Raw genomic sequence first — 15,394 nt, 5'->3', positions numbered from 1 at the left:
TTAATGTATTTTATTAAATTGGATAATTAAAATATAGAATTTTAATTTAAAAATATAATTAAAGTATATAAATAATAATGCAAATAAAATTAATTGAGAAATATATATATATATATATATATATATATATATATATATATATATATATGTATATAGGAATGAGATCATATAGATCTCAATGCTTATAATAGATCCGTAGATCCAAATCTAGACCATACATTTATGACATGTGGCGCATCAAGATGCATAAAGGCATTTCAAGGCAAAATCTGGAGAGGGGTAAAATTGGAATGTAATTTTCGAAATTAAAAAAAAAATAGATTTTCTCAAAATAGGTATATTTTAGATGCATAAAGTTTCATACGAGAATGCATGAACTTTCATATAAAAATGCATAAAGTTTCATATAAAAATGCATAAGATTTCACCCCACCCCAACCCCACCCCCCACACCCCTGAACCCCACCCCCACCCACCCCCCCACAAAAAAAAAACTTTTTTTTTATTTTTTTAAAAATTGATTTTCTGACCACTGACCCACCCCTACCCCCCACCCCCCACCCACACAGCCCCCCACCAATTTTTTTTTTTTTTTAACTGATTTTTTGACCACCCACCCACCCACCCCACCCCCCATTTTTTTTTTTTTGAAAACCTGATTTTTACATGCATAAAAAAATTACATGTTTTACATGCATATACTTTCGCACAGAAATGCATATACTTTTCACACAAAAATACATTACATTTTTTGAAAAAATATAAATTTTTTGGGCTGGAGGGTGGGTGGGGGGTTAGCGGTCAGAAAATCAGTTTTTAAAAAAATAAAAATAAAAAAATTTTGGGGGGGAGAGGTGGGTGGGGGGTCAGTGGTCAGAAAATCATTTTTTTTTAAAAAAAAAATTTGGGTGGGGGGGGGGTGGGGGGTTAGTGGTCAGAAAATCAGTTTTTTTAAAAAAAAAAAATTGGGTGGGGGGTGGGGGGGTGGGGCAGGGGTGGGGTGGCGAAAATACCAGATTTATTAAAATGAAATGCATTTTTTGTATAATTTAATGCATTTTTATGTAAAATCTTTATGCACTTTTGTTTGATTTTATATGCATGTGAAACATGACTATTTTGGGGGTGGTAAAGGGGAGGGTTGGGGGTGGTAATGGGGAGGGTTGGGGGGTGGTGTGGGGTGGGTTGGGGGGTGGTGCGGGGTGGGGTGGTGAAAATACCAAAACTGTAAAAATCAAATGCATTTTTCTGTTCAAAGTCATGCATTTCATGTGAAAACTTTATGCATCTTTGTGTGAAACTATATGCATATAAAATATATCTATTTTGAGAAAATCTAAAAAAAATATATTTTTTTTAATTATTAAATTCAAAAATTACATTCCAATTTTACCCCTCTCCAGATTTTGTCTTGAAATGCTTGGAAACTCCTTGCCACGTGTCACCATCTTGATGCGCCACATGTCATAAATGTGTGGTCTAGATTTGGATCTACAGATCTATTATAAGCATAGGGATCCACATGAACCCAACCCTATATATATATATATATATATATAGAGAGAGAGAGAGAGAGAGAGAGAGAGAGAGTTTTGATGTGCTCGGCGATTAAGGTGAGCGAATCCGTGAGCACTCATCCTAATCAACACTTTTTAATATTTTTTTCACTCGCTTATCTTTCTCCCATCTCTTTCTTTCTCTCTCTTCCCAACTTACCCAATTGTTATCTCTTTCTTTTTCTCTCTCTGTATAACTTACCCAATTGTTGTTTCCATCTTTCTCACGTTGTTTTCTTTTTTCCCAATTGTTGTTCCCAATTCATTAATTATTTTTTCTTCTTGATTTTTGTTTCCTTGCGCCAATTGTGTCTACAACGGATCTTCTCCTATGTGTATTCAGATCATTCAATTTTTACTTGGATTTCAAATTAGACAAAAATTAACATCGACAGAAATAATGAGAACATTTGCTTGCTCTCTTCTCTCAGACTTTGCGAAGCAGTTTGAAACTATCCAAATTTGCAAAGCAACCATTGTTGCTTTTTTTATTCATCAATTTGACATGAAAAAATAGATGATTTTCTGATTTCATTTTATCGACCATTTTGCTTGTAAAACAAGGGAGCAAAATCTTGAATCAATAATACTCTATAAGACAACAAATTTTGATTTTATAAGTTAGTAAAAATTTTGACATCTGCATTCATAATCTACTCAACAAAATTTGACATCAAATTAACCGACTGGTTTGAACCCTCCACTCAGCTTCTCATACTTCATTCTTTTTTATTTTGACGCAATAATATTGCCTGAATTATTATACTAGTAATCTTTTTTATTTTGAGAAAGAATCGCCTCTAAAAAATAAAACTAAGATTTGCAAATTAAGATATTGAGAAAGAGTAGCATACACGAGAGAGATGGGGAACAACAAATGTGAGAGACGAAATTGGAAGATATTGGGTAAGTTGCAGAGAGTAAAAAAAACAAAGAGAGAGAAACATGAGAGAAGAAAATTAAAAAAAATACTGTGTAGATTTGGCGTTCATGGAACTGGATGGGAACAATAATTGGATAAATTGCAGAGAAGAGAAGGGAGAAAAATGAGAGAGAGATTGGAGAAAGATAAGCGTGTGGAAAAAAATAATAAAGAAATGCTGATTAGGATTGTCGCCCACATAGTCGCTCACCTATAATCGCTCAGCATATCAAAACTCTCTCTATATATATATATAGAGGGAGTGTGTATTATGGTGGGACCCTGAAAAAGTAAGAAACTGGTTTATTGTTGGAGGAGATGTGAGAGAAAAAAGTAGGTGGGTTTCTAAAGCTGATGTAGCAGTGATGTGGCAATTTAGAAACTAAAAACTGGGATCATTGTTGGAGGCACCCTTAGGTTTTCTGGGATAGGTTTTAATGAGGCTCGCCCCTTAGTCTGCGCCTTGTGCTCTCAAGGGTTATAGGTTTTTGTTTTCGTTGCTTTTCTGGTTCGTTTATAAAATTTCTATTTCATCATATCCCACATTGCTTTCTAATCATACTCCATCTTAAATAAAGCCTATATAAATAGTTATGTGTAGTATCTCAGCCTACATATATTTTGCACTTTGAACTTAATTTTACTAATTAATTAATTTGTTGGCCAAATCAATAGTTATATTTTTCCATCAAAGTTTTTAATTTAATTTGATTAATAATAATTCTGCCAATAACTATGTTTGTCAAATAATAAAAGTTAAATATATTAGAACAATTAATCAATAAATTTAATTTTTCTTATGTTATTTTTTAGTTTACTAATTTTATAATTAAACATAAAATAATGGGTTAAGTATCAAATTCCCCTTATCGATGGCGTCCCTATCGCATACAGGACCCTATAGTCAGAGTTAGAGCTGTTTACTACCTCAACGTGGCAAAATCGCACCAAATTCCCCCTCTTCCCCACCCCCGCACCACTTAACGGACGTTAACATCGTTAGAATAAATAATTTTTTTATTTTTAATTAAGGTGGGCCCCTATTGACTATCGTTGTGTTTTTCGGCAACGATTCACATCATCCCATTCTTGCAAAATCCATTAACCAAAACACTGTAGAGATCCAGGTCCCTAATCTCATCCCCAATCACCAAATTTTCACCCACCATCACTCTCAAAACACGAAGACTCTCCAACATCATCTCATTCCTGCAAAATCCATTAACCAAAACACTATAGAGATCCAGGTCCACCATCCCATCGTCGGGAAAATATGGCCGCGCCACCCACTAGAAAACCTTGACGGCCATCTTCGGTCGATCATTTTCGAAGAGTGAGGTGAGGAGCATTTTCGTGATGGGAATTAGAATCGACGGATCCGATGCGTTAGGGTTGTATTTGAGGGTGTTGAGCAGGTGCATTGGGTGGGTGAGGTCGGGTTCAGAAGCGAGGTGGCTGATAAGAGATGAGAGAGTGAGTGAAGAGAAAGGAGGCCTGGCGGTGGAAAGGGCGGCAGAGATGAGGTCGGAAGCTTCTTTTAGGTGGTTTGAGTCGCAGAGGCGGCCGATTACGACGTTGATTTGGTTCACTTTTTCCTCGGTTAGGGCGGGGCTGGTGTTGGCGGCGGCCGCCGCGGTGGTCGTGGTGGTTGATGTAGAGGTCGTGAATTGTTTGGATGTTGGATGAGGGAGATAAGAAATTGAGGGATGAGCTCCAGTGGAAGAAGCGGAGCTTCTCCGCCGCAAAATGTGAATCGTTGTCGGAAAACACAACGATAGGGGCCCACTTTAATTAAAAATAAAAAATTATTTTTTCTAACGGTATTAACGTCCGTTAAGTGGCAGAGGAAATTTGGTGCGATTTTGCGACGTTGAGGTAGTAAACAACTCTAACCTTGACTATAGGGTCTTGTACGCGATAGAGACACAATCGATTGGGGGAATTTGGTACTTAACCCTAAAATAATTAAGTTCGTCAGATAATAGAAAACCATAATGTTAGAACAATGAATTAACAAGTTTTATTTTTCGGGATTAATCTTTGTGGCTCATTTACTTTTCTCAAATAATCAACAAAATATCAATTAAGTATATAGATTATGTTTACGTACATGATTTTTTTACATGAATTTTAAGAACTGGTAACTACTAACACCTGTGTAAGATTCATATTTCATTAGTTTCTTTAAATTCAAATTACAAACACATGAAATAAATATCTACATTTTTCTTCAACAGATTATGTTTTTAGACTACTCTCGAACACATGCTTCTCGATTTTAGATCAATTCTGGCAATTTGCACGCAAAATAGTCTTCGTGTAGTTCACGGAAAACAGAGATATCGATAGACGAAAAAAGCATAGACATATTAGAATTTAGAATTTGCGATTTTAATACCTGAATCTGGAGGAGCTTCGAGCTGCCGCATGTATGATAATGGAAAGAGATAATCTTGCGCAATGAGAAATCGGCCTCAGGAAAAATTCAAATTCACACGATTCCTCCCACCACGATTCGCCCCAAACTCCTCCTTCACACGATTCGCTGGATTTGAGATGGAAGATAATTTAGGGTTTTAGAAATTGGGGATTTGAGATATGAGAGAACATAGGGTGAGATGAAGACAGAGGAAGAAGGAGAGAGAGACGCCGAGATTGGAGATGAGGAGAGGAACGCGCGGCAACAACGCCGATGTCGCCATCGCCGCCCTCGCCGTGCTCCAGTCGATCCGCCGCCTTAATCATCTATGAGAGAGAGAGAGAGCGCGGGTGGGGGGTGGAACGAGAGAGAGACCGAGAAGAGAGAGAGGGGGCGAGAATTGCTTATTTTTAAGGAGGGGTATTTCAGTCTTTTTATGCAAAAAGTGGGTAAAATTTTATGTTTTTATCCTAATGGGTAAAATTTATTTTTGCTATATGAAAGTGGGTAATTTTATATATTGACACTATATTTTATAACTACAATATTAAAATATTATTAATTAATCGATAGCAAAATTATAATACAAGTGTAAATAAAAAGACAAATTAATTCATAAGAAAATTTGTTTAACCATTTAATATTATAAACTTAACAAACTTCACTTAAATATGACATCGAATTGTTTTAAACTATTAAATTTAATTATATATTTTTATTATTTATAACTGATTACATAAAAAATAATAATAAAAATATATACTATTTCTTTCTTCAAAATTTAAACCAATAATTACTTCAAACTAGTGTATCTCCCGCGCTATGCGCGGTGATTGTCATCTTAGATTTGCATAAATTGTTTATATATTTATATTTTCTTCTTCCACAAAAAATAGTCATAGAAAGAGATGATACAAATTTTAATAAAAATTGTTAGTGTATTGTGAATGAATAAATGATCATATTTAAAAAGAAGTGTAAATAATTAAAATTAATTATATTGTGAGTAAAGAAAAAGATTCATCAAATCCATCACCTGATGCAAACTTTCCAAATTTATAATGAGACTAATTTTTGTGAACGTCCTTAAATGACAAAAATAGGCTATTTTTGTGGGCGTAGAGATCATAATTATAACGTAAAAAAAATTAATTTTAATATCAAATTTATTATTTGTAAATTGATGTAATAGTTTAATATAATCAATGTAATTTATGCAAAAATATAATATTTGATTAAAAATAAGGTCTGCATTTTATATAATAAAGAAAGAAATAACAAATAAAACTAAAATAACATCTGAATTTTTGAAATAACATACATTAGTAAATATATATATATATATATATATATTAAGTATGTTAGATATAAATAAATTTTAATGCATAAAATTATCTAAATTTTAATGCATAAATTTTAATATTTTAAGTATTTTAAAAAACTAAAATATTATCATTAAGAAAAATAAATTTTAAGAAGCATAAAATTATCTACTTCATTTCATGCATGAATGGAAACTTTCTTTTGATACAGCATGCTAAAATGCGGTTCCAAATTTTAGGGAAAATATATCTATTCAAAATATAAATTATTTAATATGTTAAAGTATAATTATTATTATTATAATTTGTTCATCTTAAATTTATTTTTTCCATATTATATATCAAATTAAAGATAATTTCATGACTTTTCCATCAAGATGTATAATTCATACTTTTATGTAAAATATAATTGAATGAAAATAGAAAAGATGTGATTTATCTATAAAATGAGATTAAAACGGAAGAATACTAATTGTATGATTAAACATTTGGGCAGTTTTTTTTTCCAATTAAATTTCCGGCAGTTAGGACTTAGGAGTGGATGATGCAATTTTTCTCAATTCCAAAATTACCCTTCAAATTAAATTTATTGATATTTACTTTGCTTTTTATATATATAAAGATTCGTGGCCCAAGATTATTAGCCCCATTGCCCCAATTTACTAGTTAAACAAAATTCAAAATAAAAGTAGAAATTCTCAGCCCAACTCTCCCTCACTGCCGCCGCCCGAACCGCCCCGCCCCTCCTCCTCCGGCAGTACTCACACCACGGCACGTCGGCAGCAGCGCTGAAAACCTGCTGCAGTCCGCCAGCTGCACTGCCTCTCGGGCCTCAGCGCCTCCGCCCGGCCTTCCCAGCAGCAGCCAGCAAGTAATTCATTCCTTCAAGGCTTTGATTAAAAAACATGAAGACATAGAAGATTGTTGTCCTGAACAATACATGCTTAGACGGGAAATCTATGCAGCTGATTTCTTTGCTTTAATATATATAGATTTATTCTCGGAGTAGGGTCAACATTACTCTCGTTCTATCTGTTCGGGTCAAAGTAATTTGTCTACGGTTCTTCCAGAAGCAGAATGGAGATTGATTATTGGAACAAGCTTGTACTTGCCCCGATGGTCCGAGTTGTGAGTGCTCTATCTAGCTGTCTCTGGTGCTATTGCTATCCTATATTCATCTTCTTCTTTTTTTACTAAGGCTGATCATGGATATCGTTGCTGATTTTGATTTTGAACTTTGTGAATTTGTACTTGTATTATTATCTTTTTGGTCTTCTTTGATAGATGAGCTTTATATTAAACCTTAGGGCACGATGCCATTCAGGATGCTGGCTGCTGAATATGGTGCTCACATCACATATGGCGAGGAGATAATTGACCACAAAATCCTTAAATGCGAGCGACGAGTCAATGGTTTGTTTGCTTCAATTTGATGCATTCGTGTGTGCGAGTTTCTATCTGCTTCAAGATTGACAATATTGAGAAATCTAGTTTGTGAGCCAATAAATTGAAATGCTTTCATCCTGATGATCATGAACTTACTTGCTGCATGTAATTAGATGTGCTTGGGACTATTGATTTGGTTGAGAAAGGAACAGAGAGTGTAGTTTTCAGAACATGTCCTGAAGAAAAAAATCGGGTGGTGTTCCAGATGGGAACTTCAGATCCTGTGAGAGCTCTTCGTGCTGCCCAAACTGTGTGAGTACTTTCCTTGTCTTTAGTTTTATTCATTATCAAATTACATGTTAGGGTAAGGGAAAACTCAACAGGTGAGATTTACAGCTTTAGAACTTCTTAAATGCGTAGCATTTTGCCATTTGTAATCTCATATAGAATTGCAACTAAGCTTCAATCAACTGTAAAGTGGAAACATTTACATCAACGATTTTAGGAGCTAGCAGTCTCTTACAATTAGACAGAATACTTATTGTAGTGCGAAATTCCTTCAAAATAGAAGTTTTCTTTTTTCATGGTGACCTTGATGGCTCCATCTGTGTTGTTGATTTATCAAATTTCACAGATTTATCTGAAAGTTAGTGTAAGGTTGAATATGTGGTGTCACCTATTAGTGCTAGATGCAAGGACCTTTTGGTTGTATTCTATCATCAATATTTTTAAATGATTATTATTTTAGGTGCACGGATGTTGCTGCGGTGGATATAAATATGGGTTGCCCCAAGGCCTTCTCTATTAGTGGTGGAATGGGTGCCGCACTCTTGAGCAAACCAGATCTCATTCATGATGTGAACATTTCTATACTCATTTTGCTTGAACATCCCTTCTCTTTTTGGGTTTGACTATGTGACTTTATGGTCTAATCTTGTGTTTTCCTTTTCCTTTGAAATCTAGATTTTAACAACATTGAAAAGAAATCTTGATACACCAGTAACATGCAAGATTCGTCTATTGAAATCACTCCAAGATACTGTAGAACTAGCACGAAGAATTGAGAAAACTGGAGTTTCTGCTTTAGCTGTCCATGGAAGGTATGTTCAGTTCAACAATTTTCTGTATCTGAAAATGATAGCATAATGTTCTGAACAGTGTTTTAGTTTGATTTTCTCCTAGCCGTTATATGTATTTCCAACATTTTATATTATGTTTTGTATCTCAATTTTATCTTCTCCATTTAAGTGGTTGTATTGTTTCAAATGGCCGATTCTTCCAAATTTGTTCTGACATGAAAACTAATTATACAGTTATGTCAAATTTTTCTGCAATTCTAGTGTTCCTTGCTTGTGTTTCCATTCAATTGCAACCATTTAGATATTTAGCTGACGAGAATTTTGAAAAATAAACGGGCAGGAAAGTTGCTGATAGGCCAAGAGATCCAGCTAAGTGGAATGAAATTGCTGATGTTGTAGCTGCTGTCTCTATTCCAGTTATAGCAAATGGTGATGTATTTGAGTATGAAGATTTTGAACGCATTAAAGTGGCAACAGGTATACTAGGAGATAATTTCCAGTAATTCTATCTATTTTTGTGGGCTGATAATTCTACTCCCCCCTATGATCTGCTTTGAAAACCTGCAATATGTAAATATAGGAGTCTAATACCAGTTTCTGATGTTTCTACTTCACCAGATCATGATATTGCATTAGTTAATGTTCATACAACTCAAAGAACATCCTTGCTTTTCTTGTGTCATGAGTCTCACCTCCTGAGAACCTCATTGTTTGTATTTGCATCTTATTTGGCTACAACATGAGCTTGCAAAGTACACCAATCAAGATCTTCTGAATTACTAGGATGCTCATATGCAATCCGTAGGTTGCAGTGTCTTCATTTTTTGGACGTATAGCCGTATCGGATAATTCTTGCAATTCTGATTTATATCCAAGCTCATTTGTTGCTACCTAATAAATTTTTAATATTAGGCATTCTGGTTGAGAATTTGGAGTGTGTGAATTCCTTAGGGTGGGAGGGAAGTGATAATTTTTCCACTCCAAGGTGATAATTATTAGGTGTCTTTGACCGTATTATATTTCCATAATCATGTGGTGTCCCCAAGCCAGACTTGGGGTTAGGTTTCCTTTGCTTTTGGTGCATGTAGGAACACTTGTGCATTGTAGAATGTATTTCTTGATTGATCTCTTTGGATGAAACTTTTCTTAGTATGATGTAGAAGGTATTATAATAAGCTATTATATTATTCTCAGTGTTGTGAAAAGCGCTTAAGGCTGCCGCCTTGAGGCCCGTCTCAAGGGGGGGCGGCAAACAAACCGCTCCAATTTTATGCTTTTAATGATATTGTAATAATAAACGCCTTTTTTGCTTGAGGCAGCGCCTCAAGGATTTAAGGCAATGAGGCGGTCATTGATGCTGTTATAAGCCGGTGAAGATAGTCGGCTTGCAATTTTGAAAGCCACTTTATTAAAGTATCGTTTCTTTTTTTTTTTTTTTAATTGCAACAGGCCATAATTTTTATGCTAAAATGGGCCCATTCAAATCCATTATAATATAACCTTAACTAATATATTTAAGTATAAATAAATAATAACTTTGCATGAGAAAACACAAGTCACGAGAGAATCATCGTCCAACTCCTCATCTCCACAACAACACTCTCCCACGCCTCTCTCGGTGCTGAACTTCGACGACACACTTTCATCAGTTCTAAAATATACGTGTAAGATTAAACTTGTGTTATTGCTTTTTATTATATTATTGTTTTAATTTCATTTTGTTATATTATTATATTTTTGATAATACTAACTTAAACTTAAAATATTATATCATCATGATTGTTATGTAACTTATGTTCATTATGATCGACTACTGTTTATATCATCATGATTGACATGTAACTTGCATTCATCATGTTATGTTCTTTATAATAATATTCAATTTGCTTCAATTTGTTATAATAATATTCATTAATGTTTATATTAACTTTGCTAGGATTTTTAATTTTGAATCGAAAGGATCCTACTTGGAAGTATGAGATAGAAATTTCAAATCCAAATTTTGCAAACAACAAATTAAAGGTATAGTTTTAAGAATGAAGGATTATCTTGCTTGCACACATAAGAATGTCGGGGCTTGTCCAAAAGTTCTGGATGAAGTCAAACAAGTAATATTGGACTATCTGAAGAAGGGGCGATGGATAAAGAAAAATGACTATACAATTCAATTCTTATACATGAATTTGATGCTGAACAAGAAGCATAAGATGGCCGATGGATAAGTTCCTTGTGCATGTGGATGATGACACTACCGAGGGTCAAAAGAAGCAAACTACAAATTTGTCACAAGATATGTCTCAGCATATCAAAGAAGCCAGAAAACAAGTGACACGTGATATAAGAAGATTTTTCTTTGAGAATGACATCTCTTTCAATTGCATTGAGTCTCCTTCATTTGTAAGCATGTGTAGATTCATTGGCTTATATGATAAAGATTTGAGGGTTCCTTTCAAACATAAGTTTAGTCATGGGTTTTGAAGAAAGAAACCAAGACAACAGACTTGATTGTTGAAGATGTCAAAAGAACTTGGATACAAACACGTATATCCATCTTATCTAACGGTTCGAATGACATGAGGACGAGAAATTTAATAATTTCTTAATTAACAACCCCCACGATACAGTTTTTCTAAGGTCTATTGATGCTTAAATTTCGTCTAGAAGTTGAAACAACAAATTGGCATTTTTGACGACGTCTGAAGCATCAATAGACCTTAGAAAAATTATATTGTGGGGATTATTAACTAAGAAATTGATTAAACTTCTTCCTCATGTCTTTCCAACCCTCAAATAAGATGGATACACCTGTTTATATCTAATTTTTTTGATATCTTCGACAATCAAGTATGTTGTCTTGGCTTTTTCCTTCAAAACCCATGTACTTAACTCATGTCTGGAAGGAATCCTCAAACTTTTGTCATATAATCCAATGGATCTGCACATGCTCACAAATGAAGGAGACTCAATGCAATAGAAAGAAATCTTATTCTCAAAGAAAAATCTTCCTATATCTAGTGCGACTTGCTTTCTTGCTTCTTTGATATGCCGAGACATATCTTGTGGCGGATTTGTATCTTGACCCTCAGTAGTGTCAACATGCACAAGAAACTTATCTATCCCTCTTATGCTTCTTGTGTCACCATGAGATACATGTGTAGGATTCGAAATGCCATGGAAGTACGCTCCATAATCAACCATATTATTGAATTGTTTAGGTTGATTTTCTTTATCCATCGTCCCCTTCTTCAGATAGTCCAATATTTCTTGTTTGGCTTATTCGGAACTTTTGGGCAAACCTTGACATTCTTATGTGTGCAAGTAAGATGATCATTTTCAAAACTGCACCTTTAATTTCTCTTGTTTGCAAAATTTGCATTCAAGATACTTTTATAGTTTTCATGATGGATTTGGAATTTCAGTCTAATGCTTCCAAGTAGAATCCTTTCGATTCATAATTGAAAATCCTAGCAAAATTAATATCTCTCCGTCCACAATATCGTTTCCATTTTGTAGCAGTAGGGTCCATATAACACTTTATTTTCCCCCACATTTATAGTGGGACCCCACTCACACCAATATCCACTACTATTCATCATTTTCGTAAAAACTCGTGCAATCCACAATGTGAAAACGATATCGTGGACGGAGGGAGTATTATTATAACAAATTGAATATTATCATAAAAAAACATAACATATAAGTTACATAACAATCATGATGATATAAATAGTTATCGATCGTAATGAACATAAGTTACATAACAATAATGATGATATAATATTTTAAATTTAAGCTAATATAAAAACGAAATTAAAACAATAATATAATAAAAAGCAATAACACTAGTTTAATCTTACATGTAAATTTTGAAATTGATGAAAGAGTGTTCGGTCAATTGTTGTCAAAGTTCAACACTGAGAGAGGCGTGAGTGAGTGCTGTGTGGAGATGAGGAGTTGGACGCTGTCTGTTTCTCTCGTGACTTGTGTTTTCTCATGCAAAGTTATTATTTATTTGTACTTCAATATATTAGTTAGGGTTATATTATAATGGATTTGAATGGGCCCATTTTGACATACAAATTGCTACTGACTTTACAGGCCTTTTTCAATAAAAAAAAAGATATTTTAATAAAGTTGCTTTCACAATTGCGACTGACTATCTTCACCGCCTTATAACTGCCTCAATGACCCCCTTATAGTCTTCGAGCGCCGCCTAAGCAAAAAATGCGTTTATATATCATTAAAAGCATAAAATTGGAGCGGTTTGTTCACCGGCCGCCTCAAGCACTTTTCACATACAAGATATACCATATATGCAAATCTATTTCTAATATCCAACAAATTTGGATGGGAAAACGCCTTAAACTTTTCACAACATTGATTATTCTTAATTCAAAGAATAAAGATACCAACAAGTCTTCAACTATAATTGTGAAAAGAAGCACATATTCTGAAAACCAGCCTTAGTTTGTAGCTTCTAGTTCGTTTGTTACACTTCTTAAAGGCTCATAACAGTGTGATTAATAGCTGAACATTTTCTTTAAGCCTGTCCAGGCTTTGATTTTTTGCATGTGTGCCCCGACCTGTCATCCACTGGTGTTCAAGTTGCTTGTTATACCTTTGCAAATGTTCTGATTTGATCAGTCCTATATTCGACCTTGGACTCTTTGATATCTCTATCGATCATGAATGTGCTTGGTGTTGACATTCCTTCTTGTTAGTACCCACACACTACCTTTTGTTTGAGTGATTGACACCTTCGCCTATATGATATGTTTCCGCGATAGGTGCTTCATCTGTGATGGTTGCTAGAGGCGCACTTTGGAATGCCTCCATTTTTTCTTCTAAAGGAAAATTACCCTGGGAAGACGTTAAAAGAGAGTATCTTAGGAAGGTAGCTATACAAGGATTGTTTCTTATATATTATGATTATCTCATGTTTAGATTTTAGGCGTATCTTAGTTTCCCACATCATCTTAATTATTTCTTGGCCCAACATTTTGGACTCGTTTCTTATTGTTATCAGACCAATGCACGTGCTTCACTTAATGTGTATTACAATTCTGTGGTCTCAGAGCATCTTGTGGGATAATGATGTCAAGAGCACTAAATACACCTTGAAGGAAATGATCGTGCACTATTCGTGTCTTGAACTCCCTGAAGGAAAGGCTATAAATAAGTCTGAGACCTTGGCGGATCTGGCGTAAGTATTATTTTTCAGATTCTTTACGTTTAGTTATTTTGAATATTTTATTTTACTGGAATTTCAGTTTCCCGAGGGATTAGCCTCTGCCTTGCAGATAGCATGCTTGTTTTCGTTTTTGGTAACCTAACTATGACTATTTCTCAACAGTGACATTTGCTTGTTGTATAGTCCCTGTTAAGTTTATGTAAGCCTGAGATTAGTTGTTAACTGCTCTCATGTATATTTGAGCACCTTGTTATACTCTTGGATTATTCTGAATGACTTGAGAATAACTGAAACTTGAAATCCTTAAAAGTTGGGGATTTCTGTAAATTTCCAATGAGAACGTGTTCACTAATTGTAAGCTCTTTATCTTTATCCTACTCCTACCCTGTGGAATTATATGAATTGAATGCAAAACAGCATACCAACTTGCCTGGTTTTGTCTTTCAGACGATTATATGAGGAGGATATGTACTACAAGCATGTTCTTAAAAGTCGGTCATCCTTTTGAAGAAGTAGATAACATTATTTGATTGTCAAGGAGACGACAGGTAATTTTTTGAGCTTGGAGATATCGGTTGTGAATTATGATTTTTGTTGTAAATTTATAAAGGAAGTTAAAGCATTCTTTCTTTGGTATCCAAGAAAGTTATGTATGCTTAAAGTCGACTAATCATCTTGGTTCGTGTACGAGCTCAACTATTTGTTGGATATTTCTCCTCGCAGGTTCGCCTAAATTTATGGTGCAACTTTTTTGGAGCATATAAGAGCATTTTGGTTTAGAAAATTGTGCAGAGATTGTGTTGTTGTATTTCCATTTTCACTAAATTTACAGGTCATTTTTTGTTTTCACGAACATCATAATTATGAGTAGCCAAAGGTTAACTTTCAGGGGAAAAGAATATATTTGATGGATTTACGTTGCTACTGCACACCAGGAAACAAGGAATGTATTTTTTGAACAAGTTTATATTTAAAGTGCGATGTTACTTTATTTATATACAGTGATGATATCTGATGATGAGTAATACATTTGGTCCTTTTCTTTCTTTGTAGGTAAGATTATAGAGCTGTTTGATTTTGTGCGAAATTTGTTTAAGGGTGTTTATTTTTGGGTGATAGATAAAAATAGTATAGACTATTCTATTGCTTATCAAGATGGATTGGATATTTGAAATATTCTAATACCCTTATTTTTTGGAGAGATTTATTCATATCCTATTGGAAGTGTGAGTTTGGAGACATTTTGAAAATTAGGATAAAAAACTTATTATTTTATATAGTGCCAAAGAGCACTATTTAATTAGCAGGTGAAGTATAATAATTAATGATGATATATGATTGTGATTAATAATGCTCATTTCAACTGAAAAAATGTTGGTGGATATTAAAAGTGAGTACCTTGTTTTTTCTTAAATAAAAATTTGAGTACTTGTTTCTAAATGGAAAAAAAATGAACAAATACGTGTTTTAAGTGTTTGGCATTACAAAACAAAACATTGAAAGCTTGATATGAAATAAA

General features: G+C 34.1%; 1 protein-coding gene across 7 annotated transcripts; it reads left to right on the top strand.

Annotated features, from left to right (window-relative positions):
* Nucleotides 1-6,855: 6,855 nt before the first annotated feature.
* Nucleotides 6,856-14,870, top strand: LOC131001781 (uncharacterized). 7 transcript variants are annotated; one of them, XM_057928368.1, is made up of 11 exons: nucleotides 6,857-7,090; nucleotides 7,290-7,347; nucleotides 7,544-7,632; nucleotides 7,779-7,917; nucleotides 8,354-8,462; nucleotides 8,569-8,705; nucleotides 9,025-9,161; nucleotides 13,472-13,578; nucleotides 13,760-13,887; nucleotides 14,323-14,423; nucleotides 14,599-14,870. In XM_057928368.1, the coding sequence occupies exons 3-10, from the start codon at nucleotides 7,545-7,547 to the stop codon at nucleotides 14,381-14,383; spliced, it is 906 nt and encodes a 301-aa protein (XP_057784351.1). In that variant the 5' UTR covers nucleotides 6,857-7,090; nucleotides 7,290-7,347; nucleotide 7,544; the 3' UTR covers nucleotides 14,384-14,423; nucleotides 14,599-14,870. The 7 variants fall into 7 exon arrangements, with proteins under 7 accessions (XP_057784347.1, XP_057784349.1, XP_057784351.1 ...); XM_057928363.1 differs by having other exon boundaries at nucleotides 7,527-7,632; XM_057928362.1 differs by having other exon boundaries at nucleotides 7,212-7,347; nucleotides 7,527-7,632.
* The last annotated feature ends 524 nt before the right edge of the window (nucleotides 14,871-15,394 follow it).

The sequence above is a fragment of the Salvia miltiorrhiza genome, chromosome 8 (assembly GCF_028751815.1).
Source record: "Salvia miltiorrhiza cultivar Shanhuang (shh) chromosome 8, IMPLAD_Smil_shh, whole genome shotgun sequence".
NCBI lineage: Eukaryota > Viridiplantae > Streptophyta > Magnoliopsida > Lamiales > Lamiaceae > Salvia > Salvia miltiorrhiza.
This window is presented reverse-complemented; position numbering and strand designations above follow the sequence as displayed.

Excerpts from the sequence above, each read along its gene's own strand:
- LOC131001781 (XM_057928364.1), top strand. The coding sequence starts at position 7,297 with ATGGAGATTGATTATTGGAACAAGCTTGTACTTGCCCCGATGGTCCGA. Across the intron at positions 7,918-8,353 it reads CTTCGTGCTGCCCAAACTGT|GTGCACGGATGTTGCTGCGG; the intron begins GTGAGTACTTTC and ends TTATTATTTTAG. Across the intron at positions 13,888-14,322 it reads GAGACCTTGGCGGATCTGGC|ACGATTATATGAGGAGGATA; the intron begins GTAAGTATTATT and ends TTTGTCTTTCAG.